Source organism: Microcaecilia unicolor, chromosome 9, assembly GCF_901765095.1.
Source record: "Microcaecilia unicolor chromosome 9, aMicUni1.1, whole genome shotgun sequence".
Classification (NCBI taxonomy): domain Eukaryota; kingdom Metazoa; phylum Chordata; class Amphibia; order Gymnophiona; family Siphonopidae; genus Microcaecilia; species Microcaecilia unicolor.
The window spans coordinates 162,993,306-163,014,255 of NC_044039.1; the positions used below are offsets into that span (position 1 = coordinate 162,993,306).

Below are 20,950 nucleotides of genomic sequence, written 5' to 3' on the forward strand. Positions count from 1 at the left end.
CGTGCAAATGCCTAGTTAAATATCAATCTAATAAATATGTGTTTTATGAGCCGGCACAGCTTTCTTCATTCTTAGCTGCAAAAGGACAAGGGAGTAATTAACTTAGAACCCTATATATTAAGAGAAGATATCTTTTATGAGCATCCGAATTAAGGAAAGCTTCCTTAATTATTTTCTTTTGGAATCCATGATGTAATTTTTGAATCTCAATAATGTGGACTTTAATTAACATGCTGTAAATGTTTGAATACTAATTGATTTCCTTATATAGTTAAACAGTGATGTTATTTACTTGACAAGTTTATTTTTGCTTGTTTAATATATCTAAATTGATAAATAAAGAATTAAAAAAAAAAGAAAAAGGTGTGAGCAAAATCTAAATAAATAAATAAAATAAGGCAAATCCCCCAGAGTCCAGCAGAGCTCCTATAAATTCCAGTTGCTTAACAGGGAAAAGATGGGACTTGGGGTAATTTATAACAAACCCGAGTAGCTCCAGCAGTTGAATAGTCATTTGCATGGACTGTAGAGCCCCTGCCTCTGAGGTGTTCTTCACCAGCCAATCGTCGAGATAAGGGAACACATGTACTCCCAAGTCTGCATAGCGACGCTGCAACTACTGCCAGGCATTTTGTGAAGACCCTGGGCGCAGACGCCAGACCAAAGGGCAGCACACAATACTGGAAGTGCTGTGCTCCCAGATGGAACCGAAAATACTTCCTGTGAGCTGGAAATATCGAGATGTGTGTATAAGCATCCTTTAAGTCCAGAGAGCATAGCCAATCGTTTTCCTGAATCATGGGAAGAAGGGTGTTCAGGGAAATCATCCTGAACTTTTCTCGAACTAGGAATTTGTTCAGGCCCCTTAGGTCTAGGATGGGACACATCCCCCGTTTTCTTTTGCACAAGGAAGTACCTGGAATAGAATCCCAGTCCTTCTTGCCCTGGTGGAAAGGGCTCGACCGCATTGGCCTTGAGAAGGGCGGAAAGTTCCTCTGCAAGTACCTGCCTGTGCTGGAAGCTGAAAGACTGAGCTCCCGGTGGGCAATTTGGAGGCCTGGATACCAAATTGAGGGAGTATCCGAACCAGACTATTTGAAGAACCCACCGATCAGAGGTTATGAGAAGCCACCTTTGGTGAAAAAATTTTAACCTCCCTCCGACTGGTAAGTCATCCGGCACGTACACTTTTATTGCGGGTATGTTCAGCTGGAGCCAGTCAAAAGCCCGTCCCTTGCTTTTGCTGGGGAGCTTCAAGGGCCTGCCTTGGCGCACGCTGTTGACGAGAACGAGCGCGCTGGGGATGAGCCTGAGAAGGCTGTCGAGAAGGAGGATTGTACCTACGCCTGTTATAGGCGTAGGGAACATTCTTCCTTCCCCGGAAAAATCGTCTACCAGATGAGGTAGAAGGAGAAGGCGCCCTGCGGGAGAGATTGTCCATAGCGGTTTCCTGCTGCATGATCTGATCAACCACTTGCTCGACCTTATCCCCGGCAAGGGACATCCGCAATCCGCTGCTGGACTTGATTGTCCAGGTCAAAGGCACGCAGCCATGAGAGCCTGCGCATCACTATACCTTAGGCAGCGATTCTGGATGCAACATCAAAAGTATCGTAAGCACCCCTGGACAGGAATTTACGACACGCCTTCTGCTGAATTTTGGCTGTGAGCATAGAGGCCTGAAACGCCTTCCTCCCAAATGAGTCCAGGGTTCTAGATTCACTTCCCAGAGGCGCCGAGGCAAAGTCTCTAGAACTCCTGGCTCTCTTGAGAGCGGAATCCACAACCATAGAGTCATGAGGTAACTGCGACTTCATCAACTCAGGTTCTCCGTGAATCCGATATTGGGACTCAGCTTTCTTGGGAATGGTGGGATTACGCAACAGTTTCATCCAGTTCCACATAAGTGTCTCCTTGAGCACATTATGCAAAGGAGCCGTGGATGATTCCTTAGGTGGAGAAGGATAGTCCAGGACCTCGAGCATCTCAGTCCTGGGCTCATCCTCAGATACCACTGGGAAGGGAATAGCCGCAGACATTTCCCGGACAAATGAAGAGAAAGACAGACTCTCCGGGGGAGAAAGCTTCTTTTGTGGTGAAGGAGTAGGATCAGACCACAAGACTCCTCAGAAGAGAAATACCTGGGACCCTCCCCTTCATCCCACGAAGCATCCTCATCAGTGTCGGACAGGAGTTTGTGCTAAACCGGGCCCGTCTCGATGCCAAGGAACCATGTCCTCGATGGCAATGTCGAGAGGTCAACTCCCATGCCGGCGGCGATGAAGCTCCCTCCATCGATGCCGACGGGGAATCGACTTGGGTGGCAGCCGACGCCAGTTCCACAGGTATAGAGCCAGCTGCCGCTTCCACCGACGGTACAGAGGGCGCAAGCACCCCTGGCACCGAAGCAGACTGACGCAGCAACCCCTCCAGAAGACCTGGCTCAGATGTGCTCGTCTAGAGTCGCTGTTGAGAAAGGCTGCGGGGTCGGTACAGGAGTCGGTGTCAGAATCTGTGGAGGTCGAGGAGGCAGTACCAGGCTGCCCGAAGACCGACACCTCTTGAATGGAGGGTGAGCGTTCCTCCCAGCGTCGGCGCTTCACGGGTACCGAATCCTTCGACGCCCCGGAGCTCTCAGTACCGTGCTTGGAAGGAGACCGATGACGATGCTTCTTCGCCTTCGCTCAATGCACGTCATGCAGACTCCTCGGTACCAACGAGGAGGATGTGGAATCCACACGCCTCCTCGGGGTCGAGTCTGAATCTGGTTGGTCCCTTGGGGCCTGTACAGCAGGAGTCTTCGAGACAGGTGGAGACCCACTCGACGCCTCACTGTTCCCTGTGTGTGGTGGTCTCCGGACAGCTATTACCTGCGCTCCTGAAGTCGATGCCATCCCCGGTGCAGATATCGATGCCGCCAACCTCGGTACCGATGTCGACGCCGAGGAACCGGTCAAAGCTCCGAAAAGTCAGTCTCAAAGAGCTTGTCTCGACGCTTGTGTCTGCTTTTCAGGCTAAGACACAACTTACATGTGTCTGGGTGATGGTCGAGCCCAAGACACTGAAGATACTACGCCTGGGGATCGGTACCTGAGATCGACGTTGCACCGAGTACGCTTCTTGAAGCTGCTGGGAGTCCTCAATGACATGGACGGAAAAATAGCGGTGGCGAAATCAAAATCCGCGATTGTGGCTCGAAGAAGCACACAAAAAGGAGAAAATGCGTACGCACGGCCTAAGAGGACTGTGACAGAGGCAAACGAAAACTTAACCAGGGTTAAAAACTAAGAGAAGATAAAGGAAAGTTGTTTTTTTTTGAAAGGGAACAGGGTAAACAAAAGAAAGGAAGAAAAAAACGAAGTAAAACTTTGTAAAACGGCGAAGGCTCTTTCCGAGGGCCGAGAAGAGAGAGCAAAAACACAGCCACTCTCTACCATGAAAAAAGGAAACTAAGCGGGAGCACTCATGCGACGGGTGGGAAGATGGCCGTGCATGCGCGGTGCGCGCGCCCCACGCGCCAGAAGACTCTGGCAAAGCTTTGATGATTTTTGCTTTGAAAAATTGCCGTTCCTGGGGCTGCCGTGGACGTCGACCCAAGTGTGAGAACAAGCAGCCTGCTTGTCCTCGGAGAATGTGGGGTACAAATGCAGAAATAAATAAAATAAATAAATCCATACACAATGTGCAAGATAATCACAGTCCATTCTGTCTCGGATTATTTGTGGCACTGCTGCCTGAAGGTCAAGGGTATTGCAAACAAGGAGCTTAAAGAATTTTAGAAATTACTCAACACTGATTTTTAAACAATTCAAAATAAAGTACCACCAACTACTGTTTATATTTTTGAACTATAGTATTGTATGCTGAAGGCATAACTGTAAAGTGGGATAGCCAGTACAAGTTAGGCAGTGGATGAAGAAAATTGTTTTCACATTCTCATGACAAATTTGGAGTCTGGTCATATACAGATGTTACAACAAGTGTATTACCAGATATACTTTAACCACAGGAACTGGCACCTCCTCCAAGTTCTAGCTGGCACCAAGAAAAGGAAGGCAACTCTGAGAAGACAACAAAGAAACACTTTCTTACCTGCAACAATTCAAAGTAGTGCAAACAGTGGTATACGGGGACCAGCAGGAGTCGTGGCAGGACGTATCTCACAGCTTCTCTAAACCCTTCAGCAATAGACTGAAACAAAATAAGTGTGCTATGATTTGACCAGATAAAGAAAATTATGTATAAATTGTATTAACTGAAATATGCATAAAAATCACCCCTTTTAAATAAATATACCAACAAGACATTAACACTTGACATATACCTCGGTAGGCATGTTTACCAATAAGGTTCTACTACTATATTTTTATTACTTACCGCTACCCCTCCAACATTAGCAGTACCAAAGTTAATCAAGGCTTTGGGCACATTCTTTCACCCTTCTGGTCTAAAGTCAAATGCTCTCTGCACACAAGAGACACACCTCGAACACATCCCTGCCACCTTAAATAACTACCTAACACACATCACATTCAACAGTCCAACGTCCTCTTGCCCAAACTGCAGGAGAGTATAATCCTGTCGGTCCAGAGGAGTGGGGGATAAAAATCTGGAAGACCATTTATACCTTCTAACTAACTGTAACATCAATTCCCTATCAAATAAAGTCTGAACCTTATAGAAATGTAAATCATTTTTTTCTGTTTTGTGATCCCTTGCAGATGTGGTGGTTCTGAATCCCTGAAGCAGCAAGTTGCAAAACATTGGCACTGTTGGTGGGACTGTGACAACTGTTTCAAGAAGTTTTTGAAGCTGTTTATTGAAAAGACATCTTATTTTGTTTTTCACATTTTTGACTTTATACCTCCTGTTTACTAAGCCGTGCTAGCGGCTGCCGCTTGGCAATGCTGACACAGCCCATTCACAGTAAATGGGCTGTGTCGGCATTAGCGCCCAATAGCCACTAGCGAACCTTAGTAAACAGGGGAGATAATTTATATTTATTAAAATTGATTTTGGTATTTGGAAGGTTTTTTGAGCCTGTGACATGTTTTGAGACGTCATTTCACTGGAGTGTTATAGGTAATTTTATGTTTGATTTCACACTCCAATTCTCCTGTTTTGTGGATATAAATTAATTCCCTATGCCAGGCTCAACAGTCAATCACTTGATTTTAGAGCATGCAAAGCTGCCCCAGGCCAACTCACTATCATTCAAAAGTACTCAAAATGTCATTTTGACTACAAGGTAAGATAGATCAGAAAAAAAAATTAAAAGGCATTTCTTATATTTCAGTGGTACCAACTACAAAGAAAAGCCCTCATTATACGGGCTTGTGCTGAAAGCAACACATTCTACCATGTCATTATAAAGCTTGGGCCTTTAGTCTCCTAACTAATGGGAAGATGATTGGTTTAGTTTTCATTCACAGTAACTTTGACTCAATAGAGATAAATCCATTTAACTGCACTATTAAGGCTGCTATTCTTGCCAGAAAGCATAAATGAATGTATTTCTTCTGTTCTGACAAAACAGTAGCCATGCTATTTCCATATCTTCAAGTACCCTACTTGGCCAATACGACCCTTGCTTTCTCCACACTCAGATGTATCTTACTGCAGCACCTGGATAACGAAGAAAACTAGTGACCACAACACAGCCTAGATCCATTCCTTTCAAAACCAATAACCCCCCCTCCCCAACCATTTATAAAATCTACAACACATTACCTCTGTAGTATGGAGGTGTTGCTAGTATGAGAAGAAAGTTTTATAATGCAACTCAGAAAAGGCAGTTTCATTATAGACTGTACTATGGCTGTAGATAATTACTACTGCAAGTTGTGTAGTGTGCTCCATGCCAACTATCCAATTACTTCCCTTTCCAAAGCTCAAAAGGGAGAGCTATTCTTGTCATTTGGTATTCCATCTAGCCTCAGGTCACTAAACAAGCATATAACTGGTGCATAGTATGTTTTCCATATGTACAAAGATGCTGTTGGCAGCATGTCTATGACCATTACCCCCACCCTCCTCCAAAAAGGAAATACAAAACACCCTTCCTCAGTAGCAGAGGCTAGGGGATAAAACCCACAAAGAAGCATGTGACAAAGATCAATTTAGGGGACCAATATAATATAAGTATCTGTCATTTCTCCATAAGCTTGGAGTGTGTATCTCTGTTACAAGTACATCTCAGACTGGTACTTAGAAAGCACCTCATGCTTGAATTGTCCCACACGACAATCCGTGCTTTTTAAAAGTTGTTATTCTGCAGCTGGACAGTGATCAGAGGAACAATAATCCTTTCTAGTAATTACATCAGCCTGTATATAAAATTAACATTCAGGGGATAATTTTATAAAGCATTTCGACTGTGTTTTACATAAGAAAAAGACTATTATAAAATTGCTCAGCCAAATGCAAGCATATATGTTCATGTTGACAAAATCGAGCATTGATGTTTCCAAGGGTGCAGTTTGAGAGGAACTGACTGTGATAATCATGTGTATTTATAAAATATGCAAACACAGGCACACATTTACACTTTCTGCCTTTATAAACTGGTGGGTTTTGGAATGTTGGCATTAAGCACTCTGTTATGAAATTACTCTATGAGAACTGGTGGGAAATGAACAATGGAAAACATGATTTCTTTCACTGTGAACCTGTAAGCAAACCCAATCCTTAATGCAAAAAGGAGAAATTAGATCTTACCTGCTAATTTGCTTTCCTTTAGTACCTCCGGACCGGATCAGGATTGGACTGATGGGTTGTGCTCGCCTACCAGCAGGTGGAGACTGAGAAAAAACTCTGACTCTAGAGAGCCAATAGGAGCCCTGGCCATGTGACCTTAGCCTCAGTATTTGAATAACAAAGCAGGAAAGAAAGAAAGACCTTCTGTGCCGTATGGAATCCTAGCAGCCACAAAGCACTCGGCAATGCCAAGTATCAGAGCTCACCAGCAACTCTCACCAGAGAAGTGGTATGGCCCGATATGTATTACAGCTCACCAGCAACTCTCACTAGAGAAGTGGTATGGCTCACTTGTACTATAGCTCACCAGCAACTCTCACCAGAGAAGCGATATGGCTCACATGTAATATAGCTCACCAGCAACTCTCCCCAGAGAAGTGGTATGGCTCACGTATAATATAGCTCACCCGCAACTCTCACCAGAGAAGTGGTATGGCTCACTTGTCTTATAGCTCACCAGCAACTCTCACCAGAGAAGTGGTATGGCCCACTTAAGATTTTATATATATTCCATCAACTGAGCTTACCAGCAACTCTCACCAGAAAAGTGGTAAATCATATTTAAGGTTTTATAGATATTCCAGCAACTGAGCTCAGCCACAACTCTCACCAGAGAAGTGGTATGGCGTATTTAAGGTTTTATAGATAGATTCCAGCAATTGAGCTCACCAGCAACCACCAGAGAAGTGGTATAGACCACGTAAAGTTCTGTATATATATAGTATTGTTCCACGAATCGTAAAGGAATGAATACACTTCCTACTGAATACACTTCCTACTTAATAAAAGAAGCTAAAGAGTAGAGAGAACATGGAGGGGCCTGGTCCGGTCCGGAGGGACTAAAGGAAAGCAAATTAGCAGGTAAGATCTAATTTCTCCTTCCTTAGCGTCCCTCCGGACCGGACCAGGATGGACTGATGGGAAGTACCAAAGCAGTAATCTGAAGGGAGGGACCCTATGAAAACTGCAGAGAAATGTTCATGCTGCATAGGCCACCTGGCGACAACTAACATGTAGTGTGTCCCAATGAGCAAAATAAAATTAAACTAGGACTAAGTTGCCAACTTACCAATGTGCACCGAGAGCACCAAAAATCGCCGTAGTAAGAATAGAGCCCGCTTCTGAAGTTGTGGATATTGTAATACGCTGTGGAACTGCCCTCTCAGCGAGAAGAGAAATAGACATTCTCATTTCCTTGATCCTTCGCGATATAGCGGGGTTAGAAACAATGAAAACTTTTACGCCTACTGGCTAGAAGGACAAAACCAATAAGAAAAAACCGATTGGGAAAGGTGAAAACTTTAAACTACAGCAGACCGAAAAGAAGTTACCAACCGTAGAAGTATTCCACACATAGATCTACTTGCTGCAATGGCTACTGGGAAACACTGCTTGAAGAGGAAAACTTTATAGAAAAAGTTATGGCTACTAGAAAACAGAACTTTAAGAGTCTGTTCACCTAGTTCACCTAGCTGGTGGACGAAGCGGGAGGTACAGGTGCAGGACTCCTTTAAGAAACCGCTTTGACAGTGGATGCTGCATAAGCGTGCGGTTGTCAACAGTATCATGCATCACTGATAGAGCTGCCAAATGAACTCTAATGGATGCGTAAGACAGACAAGATTTTGCAAGATGCAGAAGATATTCCAAAACATGCAAAATGGATACTGTTTGTGGAATGAAGTGGCGAGAGGAGTACCACAGAGTGAACCGTCGCCACTTTGATTCATAGGACTTTAATGTAGATTTCTGTCTGGAAGCAATTAAAACTTGAAGTACTTCCTGCGAAAATATCAAAGATGTTGCAGACCCAGTAACCACGCCATAAGTTTGAGTGACTGGGGGTCCGGATATAGAAGGGTGCCTTGGTTCTGCGTAAACACCTAGTGAGATGATGGAAGAAACGCATAAAGGAGGCTGAAAATCCCTGCTGGACGTTGGCATCTGTCCCTGTCTCCGTCAAGACTGTTGCTGAACGGAAGAAGCAAGAAATGTTCGTGAGCCTGAAGGCAAAAATAGATAGCCCTGAAGTGTCGCAGTGAGGAAGTAAGGCTGAAAAAATGAGAGTCCATTCACCTAAATGCAGGGTGACACAACTAAGAAAAAATGAGTACAAACTCAAGAGTATACTCTTAACTCCTCCTTGGCGGATGACATAACCCATTGCCATGGCAAGGACCAACATAGCTCTCTCCGCCTTGTTTGTCAGTAGGGAAAACAAAATTCACCCGAAGGTAAAACGAATTGCTGAGGTCCCCCAGAAAAAAAATATATACAAACAAGCTTCTGCCAAAAAGTGTACTGCACGAAGCATCCCAATGACAGAACTAAGGTTCTTGAGATAACTAGATGACACTTAAATAGCGCGATTGATGACCCTGAGATTCGCAATAGGATGAAGGAAAATTCCTTCTTGGGCATTAGAAAGTAAAATTGCATTCTGCAGAATAGAGCGAAGAAATGGCCGAAGGCCCAAGGTCACCAAGAAAATATAACTGGGATGTTTGCAGAGGAGACAAAAGACTGTGCGCCAACCTGACTAAACAAAGAGAAAATCAGAGATATCTGATGAGAGATCAAATGAGAGATCAAATGAGAGGCCTGGCTACAATCACCACCCAACCTAGAGACTGTAAGAAATGCAACACCCGATGCGTGACCTGAGAACTCTGCTGATAAGACTTTCTCCAATTAGGCAGTCGTCTAGGTAAGAATGAATGACCCTAAGAGCGCAATGAACATCCTCTTAGATCTATAAAAGAACGGAAGAGAGAGTACTGCTGAAAATGACCGGTTAATGCATAAGCAAAAAACTAGCCATTCTCTGGATCCTGAGGAGAAGAGGAAGGATGACCAAGGACACCAGTTAAATAGGGCTACAAACTCCAACCCTATCTCTATGGCGTTCCATAGTTGGGTAAGTTCTGAATATAGAAAGTTCTGAATATAGGAGTCCAACAGCTATGGTAGTACGCTCCGGACAGAAAAAAATTGTCCTAGTATGAACGTCTGATTCACCGGCCTGTAATTTCTTGGATCTCCCTAATCCACATACCACTAATCCACGTACCACGGTCATGCGTCCTCCCTCACTGAGATGTAGATTGTAAGCTCCTTTGAGCAGGGAACGTCCTTCTTTGTTAATTTGTACAGCGCTGCGTAACCCTAGTAGCGCTCTAGAAATGTTAAGTAGTAGCAGTAGTACCAGACTCACACCCAATAGATATGAATGTTGAGCTTGTTTCAGGTTAAAACACCGAACCTAGGCCCAGGGTCCCTGGTGTTCCTAGTGGTGAACAGCCATGGCAAATATTGTATGCGTTAGTTTGCAGAATTACTGCAAAGCCTTGCTTTTGGAGCAGAGATTTCTGTTCGATACTCTCGTGAGAGGTTTTGTTTTTTTTTTTCTTTTTCTTTAATGCTGTTCTGGCTGTAGAAAGGTGGACATTTGAGCTTCCCCAGAATGGCAAAACTTACAGTGGTGGAAATAAGTATTTGATCCCTTGCTGATTTTGTAAGTTTGCCCACTGACAAAGACATGAGCAGCCCATAATTGAAGGGTAGGTTATTGGTAACAGTGAGAGATAGCACATCACAAATTAAATCCGGAAAATCACATTGTGGAAAGTATATGAATTTATTTGCATTCTGCAGAGGGAAATAAGTATTTGATCCCCCACCAACCAGTAAGAGATCTGGCCCCTACAGACCAGTAGATGCTCCAAATCAACTCGTTACCTGCATGACAGACAGCTGCGGCAATGGTCACCTGTATGAAAGACACCTGTCCACAGACTCAGTGAATCAGTCAGACTCTAACCTCTACAAAAATGGCCAAGAGCAAGAGCTGTCTAAGGATGTCAGGGACAAGATCATACACCTGCACAAGGCTGGAATGGGCTACAAAACCATCAGTAAGACGCTGGGCGAGAAGGAGACAACTGTTGGTGCCATAGTAAGAAAATGGAAGAAGTACAAAATGACTGTCAATCGACAAAGATCTGGGGCTCCACGCAAAATCTCACCTCGTGGGGTATCCTTGATCATGAGGAAGGTTAGAAATCAGCCTACAACTACAAGGGGGGAACTTGTCAATGATCTCAAGGCAGCTGGGACCACTGTCACCACGAAACCATTGGTAACACATTACGACATAACGGATTGCAATCCTGCAGTGCCCGCAAGGTCCCCCTGCTCCGGAAGGCACATGTGACGGCCCGTCTGAAGTTTGCCAGTGAACACCTGGATGATGCCGAGAGTGATTGGGAGAAGGTGCTGTGGTCAGATGAGACAAAAATTGAGCTCTTTGGCATGAACTCAACTCGCCGTGTTTGGAGGAAGAGAATGCTGCCTATGACTCAAAGAACACCGTCCCCACTGTCAAGCATGGAGGTGGAAATGTTATGTTTTGGGGGTGTTTCTCTGCTAAGGGCACAGGACTACTTCACCGCATCAATGGGAGAATGGATGGGGCCATGTACCGTACAATTCTGAGTGACAACCTCCTTCCCTCCGCCAGGGCCTTAAAAATGGGTCGTGGCTGGGTCTTCCAGCACGACAATGACCCAAACATACAGCCAAGGCAACAAAGGAGTGGCTCAGGAAGAAGCACATTAGGGTCATGGAGTGGCCTAGCCAGTCACCAGACCTTAATCCCATTGAAAACTTATGGAGGGAGCTGAAGCTGCGAGTTGCCAAGCGACAGCCCAGAACTCTTACTGATTTAGAGATGATCTGCAAAGAGGAGTGGACCAAAATTCCTCCTGACATGTGTGCAAACCTCATCATCAACTACAGAAGACGTCTGACCGCTGTGCTTGCCAACAGGGTTTTGCCACCAAGTATTAGGTCTTGTTTGCCAGAGGGATTAAATACTTATTTCCCTCTGCAGAATGCAAATAAATTCATATACTTTCCACAATGTGATTTTCCGGATTTAATTTGTGATGTGCTATCTCTCACTGTTACCAATAACCTACCCTTCAATTATGGGCTGCTCATGTCTTTGTCAGTGGGCAAACTTACAAAATCAGCAAGGGATCAAATACTTATTTCCACCACTGTATGTACCTATGCCCATTAGATATGAATGCTGGACTTGATGGACTTTAGGCCTTACCCAGCATAACCATACTTATGTACCTATGGTATAAATACACAGGAAGTGAGTGAATCCCCTTCCAATTGAAAGAACACTCTGGAGTGAAGGCGCATAGAATGAAAATGAAAAAGGACAAACTTGGAAATTACCTGTAACGAAAAAAGTGAAGTTGTGCCACAGCCACTTGGTGAAGGCAGTGTAGACAAGACTGTATCTGAATTCAAGAAAGCTTGATATAACATCAGGTCTCTAAGGAAGAGGAAGAGATAGCAGATGGTATGTATAGGCATACTGGACCAAACCAGGATGTTTATAATCTGCCAATGCTGAACTGATAGAGTAGAGACAAACACGAGTAGATGGTTTGAGGACCGTCCACTATCTTTAAGTGAAAGGATGACTTATTCTCTAAGTGACCATATGTCCTGTAAAAAACCAGAAGAAAGCTAAAATGAAATATGAGAGGCTTCAAGGCAGTTGGAAAAGAAGGAAGACATGAAATAAGCATGCCTGCTAAGGCAGCTGAGTGACTGGGAGCCTGGTAGACAGGACTGTCCCTCAGAGAATATGAAGAGCTGATATATCCCCATGGCATCTGAACAATATACTGTATGCCTCTAGAGAAGGCTTCTTAAAGTCGGAAAAAGAAAACACTGTATAACACTACAGCCATTGAGAGTGTCTGTTAAGTTCTTAAAACACTATATAACATCATAGGCATGGAGTAAAATGCTTGAAAGGAACTAAGATATATGGTCAGAATTGCAAAGTACCATCAATTGACTCTTAGACAATGTAGTCCTATTCACCAGGGAATGAGAAAGACAGAAATTTACTCTATGCCATAGAGAAAGTTTCTAAAGTTCTTAAAACACTGTATAATACTACAGCTATTGAGGAAAATTGCTTGAATGAATTTATGATATTATGATAAGATGTAGATTTTCCACCAGGCAATGAAAAAATGACTGATCACCAGAAAAAACTAGTGTTAACAGCCCCGTGATACATAGAAATTTAAAAGAAGAAAAGCTTGTTATATATGCCATATATGAAAGGAGCCCCCTTTCAACCAAATATTTGCCTGCTGATATGAGAGGCATTTTAGAATACGCCGTTCAGCACATACAAAGTGTACACATCTTGGGAGCCCTGACTGCTCTATGAACTGCGCCTTACCTTCAGCAGAGAGATTCCCCGACCTGTAAGATGGAGGGAGAAACAAATGGCCGCCGTTCGCGCCACTGGCCCTGTGGCGATCGTCGACAGCGAGCCCGACAACCTCCGAACAAGCGGAGCCCAGTGGAACGGCAGAAAGAAACAACAGCCGGCGAAAAAGGCCCCGAAAAAACTGAGAGGCAGCACCGGACCCGAGAAACCTTGAAGGGAGAGCAAAATTTACACGTTCCGGCTGCGTGAACTCGCGACGCTGACCGACAGCAGCTGTTTGAACTTTTAAGCCATATCGGAAAAAACAGGTGGCCGCGCTTACGCGGTTCGCACCTTTCTTTTTTTTTTTTTTTTTCATTTGTTTAAACTGCCGCCACCAAAACGCAAGAAAATGGAGGAAATTAAATCTGATGAGAAAAATCGCTGTTTAAAGTCACAGATACTGAATTATTTTCTTCTGTTTGTTTTTTTTTTATAACCCCTCAATCATAATAAAACACTGGAGCTGCCTGCTCGTTAGAAGTCTGGGGAAAGAAAGGCTGCTTCTTTGAATTTCCTTTTATTTGATTTAATTCTTTTAAAGCAGCTACCTGTTAAAAGTGGCTGCCTCTCCCAAAGACGGTACACCTTTCCAGAGAAAGGGACGGCCCTTCCCTGCTAAGCCAGGGAGATGGGGAGGAAGGGGGGTGGACTCGAGACACCCGAGTTTAACACCCCCGAGGCTGTCAAAGAAAGAAGAGAAAGGAAACCCTGTCAAGCCTCTAAATAAGATTCCAGGCACAGAAGAATTATCACAAATATCTGTAATATCTAAAGAGAAAAGGAGAGAGACTAATGGGCTCACTTCCTACCTGCTGGGAGACTGAGAAAATACTAAGGCTAAGGTCACATGGCCAGGGCTCCTATTGGCTCTCTAGAGTCAGAGTTTTTTCTCAGTCTCCACCTGCTGGTAGGCGAGCACATCCCATCAGTCCAATCCTGGTCCGGTCCGGAGGGACGCTAAGGAATGGTCTTTTAGACCACTACACAAAGACTTCTCATAAGTTCAGCTAGAAACACATTTTTTTTCTAAACTTCAACCATGCAACAGTGAAATAAGAAAGTGGGAAAAGATGCCTCTACCTCCTCATTGCATTTCCTCTTTGACAGGTTTTACGCACAGATGTGAATCCTAGCCAAAGGCTCTGAATGTACAGTGAATCACCCTGTCACTTTAAAATATGCTGACTTAATACTTTTACTCAAAAACAATCCTGAAACCACTGAATGAGACAGACCTCGCCACTCTTACCCATTTTAAGTTTGTAAGCACAAAACCATTCATTGTCCTTTTAGATGAATGAGTCTGAGTTAGTGTGCATTTAGACAAAGATATGCAAACCTTTACACTTCCAACTAGCTGACTCATTGAAATTCGTGACAGTTTAAGAGCAGGTGCATTCAGCCCTAGCATAAGAAAGATTTTCCCTCCAATGCTTAATTTCAAAGACTAGATGGGAGCTTCTCTAGTAGACACAGCCTGAAGTGAATTAAGTATGGGCTCTCTCAGTTTCTCTGACAAGGATAGTTCCTATCCACTAGATGGTTAAAACAGCAGAGTTTACTTACCAGTAAAGGCAGTGGGGGCATCTCCATAGACAGCAGGGGAACAGAGTTACACAATAAGGTGACATCAGCTTTTTACTTCTTCCATCTTTATAACGCAAAATCCTGGGGGAGGGCAGGATGGTGTGGGCTGGTAACTCCACCAACGAGTGCAGGGTTTTCTCAACTGAACAGGAGCAGGATTAAGAAAAACAACAGTAGAACAAGACTTTGATTCAGATGGAAATCTGATAGCCCCTTGAGCTTAGTACAAGAGGTAATGATGCTGGATCTACTTCTGTTCCCTTGGTATCTACCACTCGTGTTCTGGGGGTGATCCTAGACACTGCCCTTATCTTCACCCCACAAATCTCTGCAGTCATTAAGTGATCTTTTCACAAGCTTCACTGATTTGTTCTGTCCGCCAACTACTGCATCCTCTCCATTTTAAACATCTTATATCATGTGCCCTTCAACAGTTATGCCATCAGTGAGAAGGTTCTGAAGCTGGGGTGTAAGAGACTGCCCCCTTCCTGACTCAGCAGGAGGCCTAGGTTCCCAGAGGCATCAGCTGATCTCATGCAAGAACAATAACCCACGGGTACCATGTCTGATGATGCTACTAAGAAGCTACCAGGATGATGTAGGCTTTGCCTTGCAAGATCTTTTATATGTTTGACTGCAAAGTGATTGTAGGGAACACAATCAAAAGACTGTGATTCCAGTTGAAAGCAAAAGACTCATGAGCCAATCTGCCCTTAGTAGACCTGTGATAATAGAAAAGCTAGCACTTACTGTTCTGTTAGAAGGCACATAGGTCTACTCTACTACTACTACTATTTAGCATTCCCCTGCCAACTAGCTGAGTTCACTTAGAAGATAGGCTGCTTTTAGGACTATGGCCACAGAGATGGCCAAGCCCCAGATCTGGACTGCTTCTATGCAAAGGATGTGAGTGCCTGCACCTCCTTGCTTCTTCATATAAAACATGACTACTTGGTTGTCAGCCTGGATAAGGATGACTTTCCTGGTGACCCAATACCTGAAGGCCCACGAGCTATGAAAGATCGCTCTGAATTCCAACTGGTTGATATGAAGGGCCATCTTGTGGTTCGTCCACAGCCCCCAAGTACGGAACTGGAGTTGCACATCCCATCCTGCTGTAGAAGCATCAGTGGTAAGGATGAGGTGGCTGAAAAGTGCACCCTTCCCTGAGATGGGAGGGTGCCTCCCACCACCAAAGTGCTTGTCTCATGGCTGACATTACTTGAATATCTGACATCCAGGGCTGGTGAAGCTGAAGCTGCATCAAAATGGTCTCATATGTAGCTGTGCAAAGATTAAAGGCTGCCACGTGTCAAGACTACTACTATTACTACCACTAATCATTTCTATAGTGCTACTAGACATACGCAGCACTGTACACATTACATACAGGTACTTCCTCTGTCCCTAGAGGGCTCACAATCTTTTTTTTTTTTTTTTTGTACCTGGGGAAAGAGAGGATTAAGTGACTTGCCCAGTGTCACAAGGAGCTGAAGTGGGAAACAAACCCTGGTTACCAGGATTAAAGCCCGCTGCACTAACCATTAGGCTACTCCTCCACTCCTCAGACAACATGGGTGGAAGTCATTTGCATTATGGATAACTGCTGACACAGCATGCTCACAGTGCATCTCTGTTGCAGAGAAAATATGCCTTGTTCTGCTGATTCATTAAGTGTACACCTATGAAGAGTATATTGGGAGATTCACCAGCCAGCACCAGCCTCAGCTCTTGGGAGAGTTTTGCTGGTGTGAACTTCTATCCTCCTAACAGATGATGTCAGTGTGCCTCATGAGGCAGGCTTGTCATGCCTGTTGACACCATGAGTACTGCTTCCTGCCAGAGGCCATCTTCTTCCTTTCTTGGCTCCTATATAAATCCAGACACATGCTAGTTTTTTAGAGGACTAGAGTCTCCTTCCCACTGGTAGTCACTCAAAGATGGGAATCAATATGGCGCTAGCAGGGACTGACCCCACTAATTACTTCTCTTCCTGTGACCTCTCTTTGAACAGAAGTGACTTCCTGTTGTCGCGAAAGCAGGTGGGTATAGGGTTGGTATTGCTTACAAGGGTAGGGCTGTTGGGAGCACTGTGAATTATACTGCTTCCTGAAAGGCTGGTCCATAGAATGTGAAGGCAGTTTGCAAAGGATGAAGAAAACTTTATAGAACAGGTTTAAAATGGGTGTCTTTTTGGATTTTCCAAACAGATATCCTGTTATAAAATTATCCCCAATATTTAAAGAAGGCCCTTCTAACAAAAGCACATTAAAAAGCATTTACCTGAAAATGTAGTGCTACAGCAGGCTTGGCCATTACACTATTAAAATGCTCCTGGAATTGTGGAGAAAGGATATCCTGAGACAACGTTTCATATGGATCAAAAGCTTGTTCCTGAATTTAAGGCAGAGAAATAGAAAAGCCATTGTTAATAATGATAAAACTTTACAAAATCTCTCAGAGCTGTAACTTCAATGTCAGTTTAAGAGGAGCATATTTGAAAAAAAAAAATAAAGATAATGTGTGCTCAAGAAATTAAAAAAAACTGGAAAATATCAATAAATCACCTCAGCTTCAAAACCATGACAGAAGTCAGCTTTTTATGCATGCAGCAGAAACCTTAATACAAAAGTACCACAAAGATAAGATTTAATACATTTTCATTTTGGCTTCTCAGGTAAATAAGACCTGTAGGTTTGTAGGCTGTAACTAGAGCTTCAGCATTTTTGCTTTTCTTCTGCCTGTATGAAGAGCCCAAAGTTTTGCTGGCCTCCTGGAGCAGGAGTAACTGTGAAAACGAGGCTCGAAGGTAGAACGCATTTAAATGACCATTTGTACACCTACTTCTGCCAGATCCTCAAAGCAGCTGCCAACCAAGGGATGGGGACTACCTTCATCCGTCATTTCCACTGTATCCTCAATCAAACCCAGCAGCTTCACAGTTAGCTCATGTATGTCCAGAATGTTGCTGAATATCATATCAATATCCTGAAGACAGAAAGGTAAGTGAGAAATGAGTAATGCTGCACTCAGATCTGACCACGCACACGCTATGAACTCTAGTCTAATGAGTCATTTTCAAAATATTTTCCCTCCAGGTAAACCATTTGAAACAAAGGAAGGGAGAAGGAAAAATGAGTTGTTTTTTTTTAAATTTATTTATCATTTTTATACATAATAAACAAGTATAAACTTGTAAAGATAAATCCACTATTACAATTAAATCTAAAGATATTATTCATAACACAAATTAAATATTATAGCTTCATTTAAAGTCCACAACAGGAGTCCAGGATTCCTATATAGGAGAAACCAGGTAATAAACTTTATAAATCAAATTTTGAGATACAGACAAGTTTCTATTTGACTTTACTTAACTAGGAGCTCTCTTAGATGTTAAAAAAAGATGACAATTGGTCAGGATCAAAATAAACCTATTTCACTGCGTGATAGGAAATTAAACATTTACAAGGATATTTAAGGTAAAAAGTTGCACCAAGTGAAGTGCCTCCTGTCTCATCTGTAAGAACTTTTGCCTTTGCGTTTCCCTCGCTAGATCTGGAAAAACACGAGTTTGCAAACCACGAAAGGTTTTTTTTCTTATTCTGAAAAAACTTCTTTAAAATCCAGATCTTGTCCGAAGGTAACGCTACTGTGGCCAACTAGTAGTTGATATTATCTGTTCTGAATCTGACATTTCAAGCAAGGCAGAAACATCCAATGGTTGCCCATTCTGAATATTATTCCTTTGTAAAGGATCCAAACCCTTCACAGGTATATAAACAACCTGTGAAAAGGGTGGCATATCTTTACCTTCTATCTCTAGAATTTCTGAGGTAGTTTTTTTAACATCTCCCAAGGGGAGATAAGTGGTTGTCGCGGAAAGTTTATAAAACGCAGATTATTAGATTTTGAAGTATTTTCCAGCATTTCTGATTTTCTCCTTAAATTAACCAAGTCTTTAAGCATTGTTGTTTGCTGTGATTTCAACTCTAAAAACGTCCTTTCCTGTTTAGCCAAATCTGCTTTTACTATTTTCACCTCATTCTCAATTTCTGTTACCTTCCCATCTAATAGCACAACTTCATTTCTTATTTTCCTCTTCTGGGGGCACAAAAACTTCCCCATTTCTGCAATCAACTGCCATAGATTGTCCAGTGTCACTTCATCTACTTTTTGAAAAAGTTTAGCTAATGCAATACTCTCAATCTCTTCCTGTGAAACATGTTTCTAACCTTCCAATGTCCCTCACAACTCCTTCTGTGTCTTTCCAGCAGTGTGAGATAACAGGGAAGAAGCTGACAAATCTCCCACGTTCTCCGTTAAGGCTAACACTGCCTCCTGTCCAGTTCCACCCTGTAACACTTCGGTATTCAGGGCTGGTATTCAGGGCTAAGGAGGCCGCCACCAGAGAACTACTTCTCACAGGCTGGGGAGGAGGGGCCCTTGCGTCGGGGCTCAAAGAAACTTCCAGTTCAGGGTTCAGCTCCTGGTCTCCTATCCTGGGCTGTTCCAGCGAACTGCCCGCCGACGCTACTGTCGAAACCTGAACTCGTTGCAGATAAGGTTCAATCAAGCCAGAAGATATCAAAGGTCTTTGCTGCTGGGCTGCGGTAGCAGCAGCTCTGCCCCTTCTCTTCGGCATTACAAGGTAATTAGAGAATAGCAGTAAAATCTGGAGGAGCTCTAAAACTCGTCTGTCTCAGTCGGCGGCCATCTTGGACTACGGAAAAATGAGTTCTTACCTGATAAATTTTCTTTCCTTTAGTCCAAAGGATCTTGAGCATCTCAGCCCTGGGCCTCATCTCAACCTCCATAGGGAAGGGAATAGCCGCAGCCATTTCCCAGACAAAGGAGGTGAAGGATAGACTCTCCAGTAGAGAAAGTCTCCTTTCTAGTGGAGGGGAAGGTTCAGAAGGAATCCCACAGGACTCATCAGAAGCAAAGTACCTGGGATCCTCCTCTTCCTCCCACGAACACTCATCTTCAGTATTGGACGACATCCCTCAGAGCAGTCCAAAACTGAGCCTGCCTCGACGCTGAGGAACAAAGTCCTCGATGGCGGTGCCGAGAAGTTGACGCCCGCCTGGACTCCGGTGAAGCTTCCTCCACCGACGTCAAAGGGGAGTTCACCTGGGTGGCAGCCGACGCCAATGCCGCCAGCGGCACAGAGGCCGGAGACCTCACCACAGACAAAAGGCCAGATGCCGCTGTAGCAGACGGTATGGAAGGCACCCCCGACACTGAAGCAGACTGGCGCAGCAACCCTTCCAGAAGCTCTGGAAGCAGGGCCCTGATGCGCTTGTCGAGAGCTGCCATCGGACAAGGCTGCGGGGTCGGTAAAGGAGCCGGTGGCAGAATCTGTCGAGGCTCGGGAGCAGGTACCGGGCTGCTAGACTGACGCATCGACACCTCCTGAATAGAGGGAGAGCGATCCTCTCGGCGCCGACACTTCTCGGGTGCTGAATCCCTCGACACCCCGGAGCTCCCGGCACCATGTGTCGAAGGAGAATGATGACAGTGCTTCTTAGCCTTCACTCGATGCCCGTCATCGAGACTCCTCGGTACCAATGAGGAAGACGAAGAATCCTCACATCTCCTCGGGGCCAGGTCCAACGAAGGTCGGTCCCGGGGGGGGGGGGGGGGGGCTGCATAACAGGAGGCCTCGAGACAGGTGGAGACCCACTTAATGCCTCACTGCTCCCAGCACAAGATGGTCGTTCCGCAGCCATTACCTTCCCTCCCGACGTTCATGCGTCCCTCGATGTCGACACCACTAATCTCAGTACTGATGTCAAAGGACCGGACCGAGCCCCAAAAATCTTCTCTAGTTGGGCTTCTTGAGACGCTTGGGTCCGTTTCTCCATGCGAAAACACAGACTGCAAGAATACAACAAGCGTGTCGGTACTCAAGATGGTCCGGTTGCACTGCATACAACGTTTGAAGCCACTGGGTGTCTTCGATGACAGGGAAGGAAAAACAGCTTCGGCGAAATTAAATAACACAATCGTGCCAAAAATGTAAAGGGCACACAAGGGGAAAAGGCCGCCGCGTCAAAAAGAAAGAAAACTTAGAAAGTGCCAAAACCTAAGAAAAAATACTGTTTGTTTTTTTAAAAAGAAGAATGAATAACTCAATAAAGAAAACAAGAAATATAAAAAGAATCGTCAAAGAGTCTTGTTCCTGGGCCAGCAAAGTGAACAGGGAAAAACCTCCTCACCTCACTGCGGACAAGAAAAAACTGAGCGGGACCTCTCATGCAATGGGCGGGAAGTCGTCTGCGCATGCGCGGT

General features: G+C 44.3%; 1 protein-coding gene across 2 annotated transcripts in view; it reads right to left on the reverse strand.

The window, feature by feature from the left end:
* Positions 1-20,950, reverse strand: part of SOS2 (SOS Ras/Rho guanine nucleotide exchange factor 2) — a 330,826-nt gene that overhangs the window by 169,920 nt on the left and 139,956 nt on the right. For both annotated transcript variants that reach the window (XM_030214043.1, XM_030214042.1), the window contains 3 exons: positions 17,501-17,644; positions 16,940-17,050; positions 4,093-4,191 (listed from right to left, as the gene is read on the reverse strand). In XM_030214043.1, the coding sequence (XP_030069903.1) occupies positions 4,093-4,191; positions 16,940-17,050; positions 17,501-17,644 (354 nt within the window). The remainder of the gene's footprint in view (positions 1-4,092; positions 4,192-16,939; positions 17,051-17,500; positions 17,645-20,950) is intronic.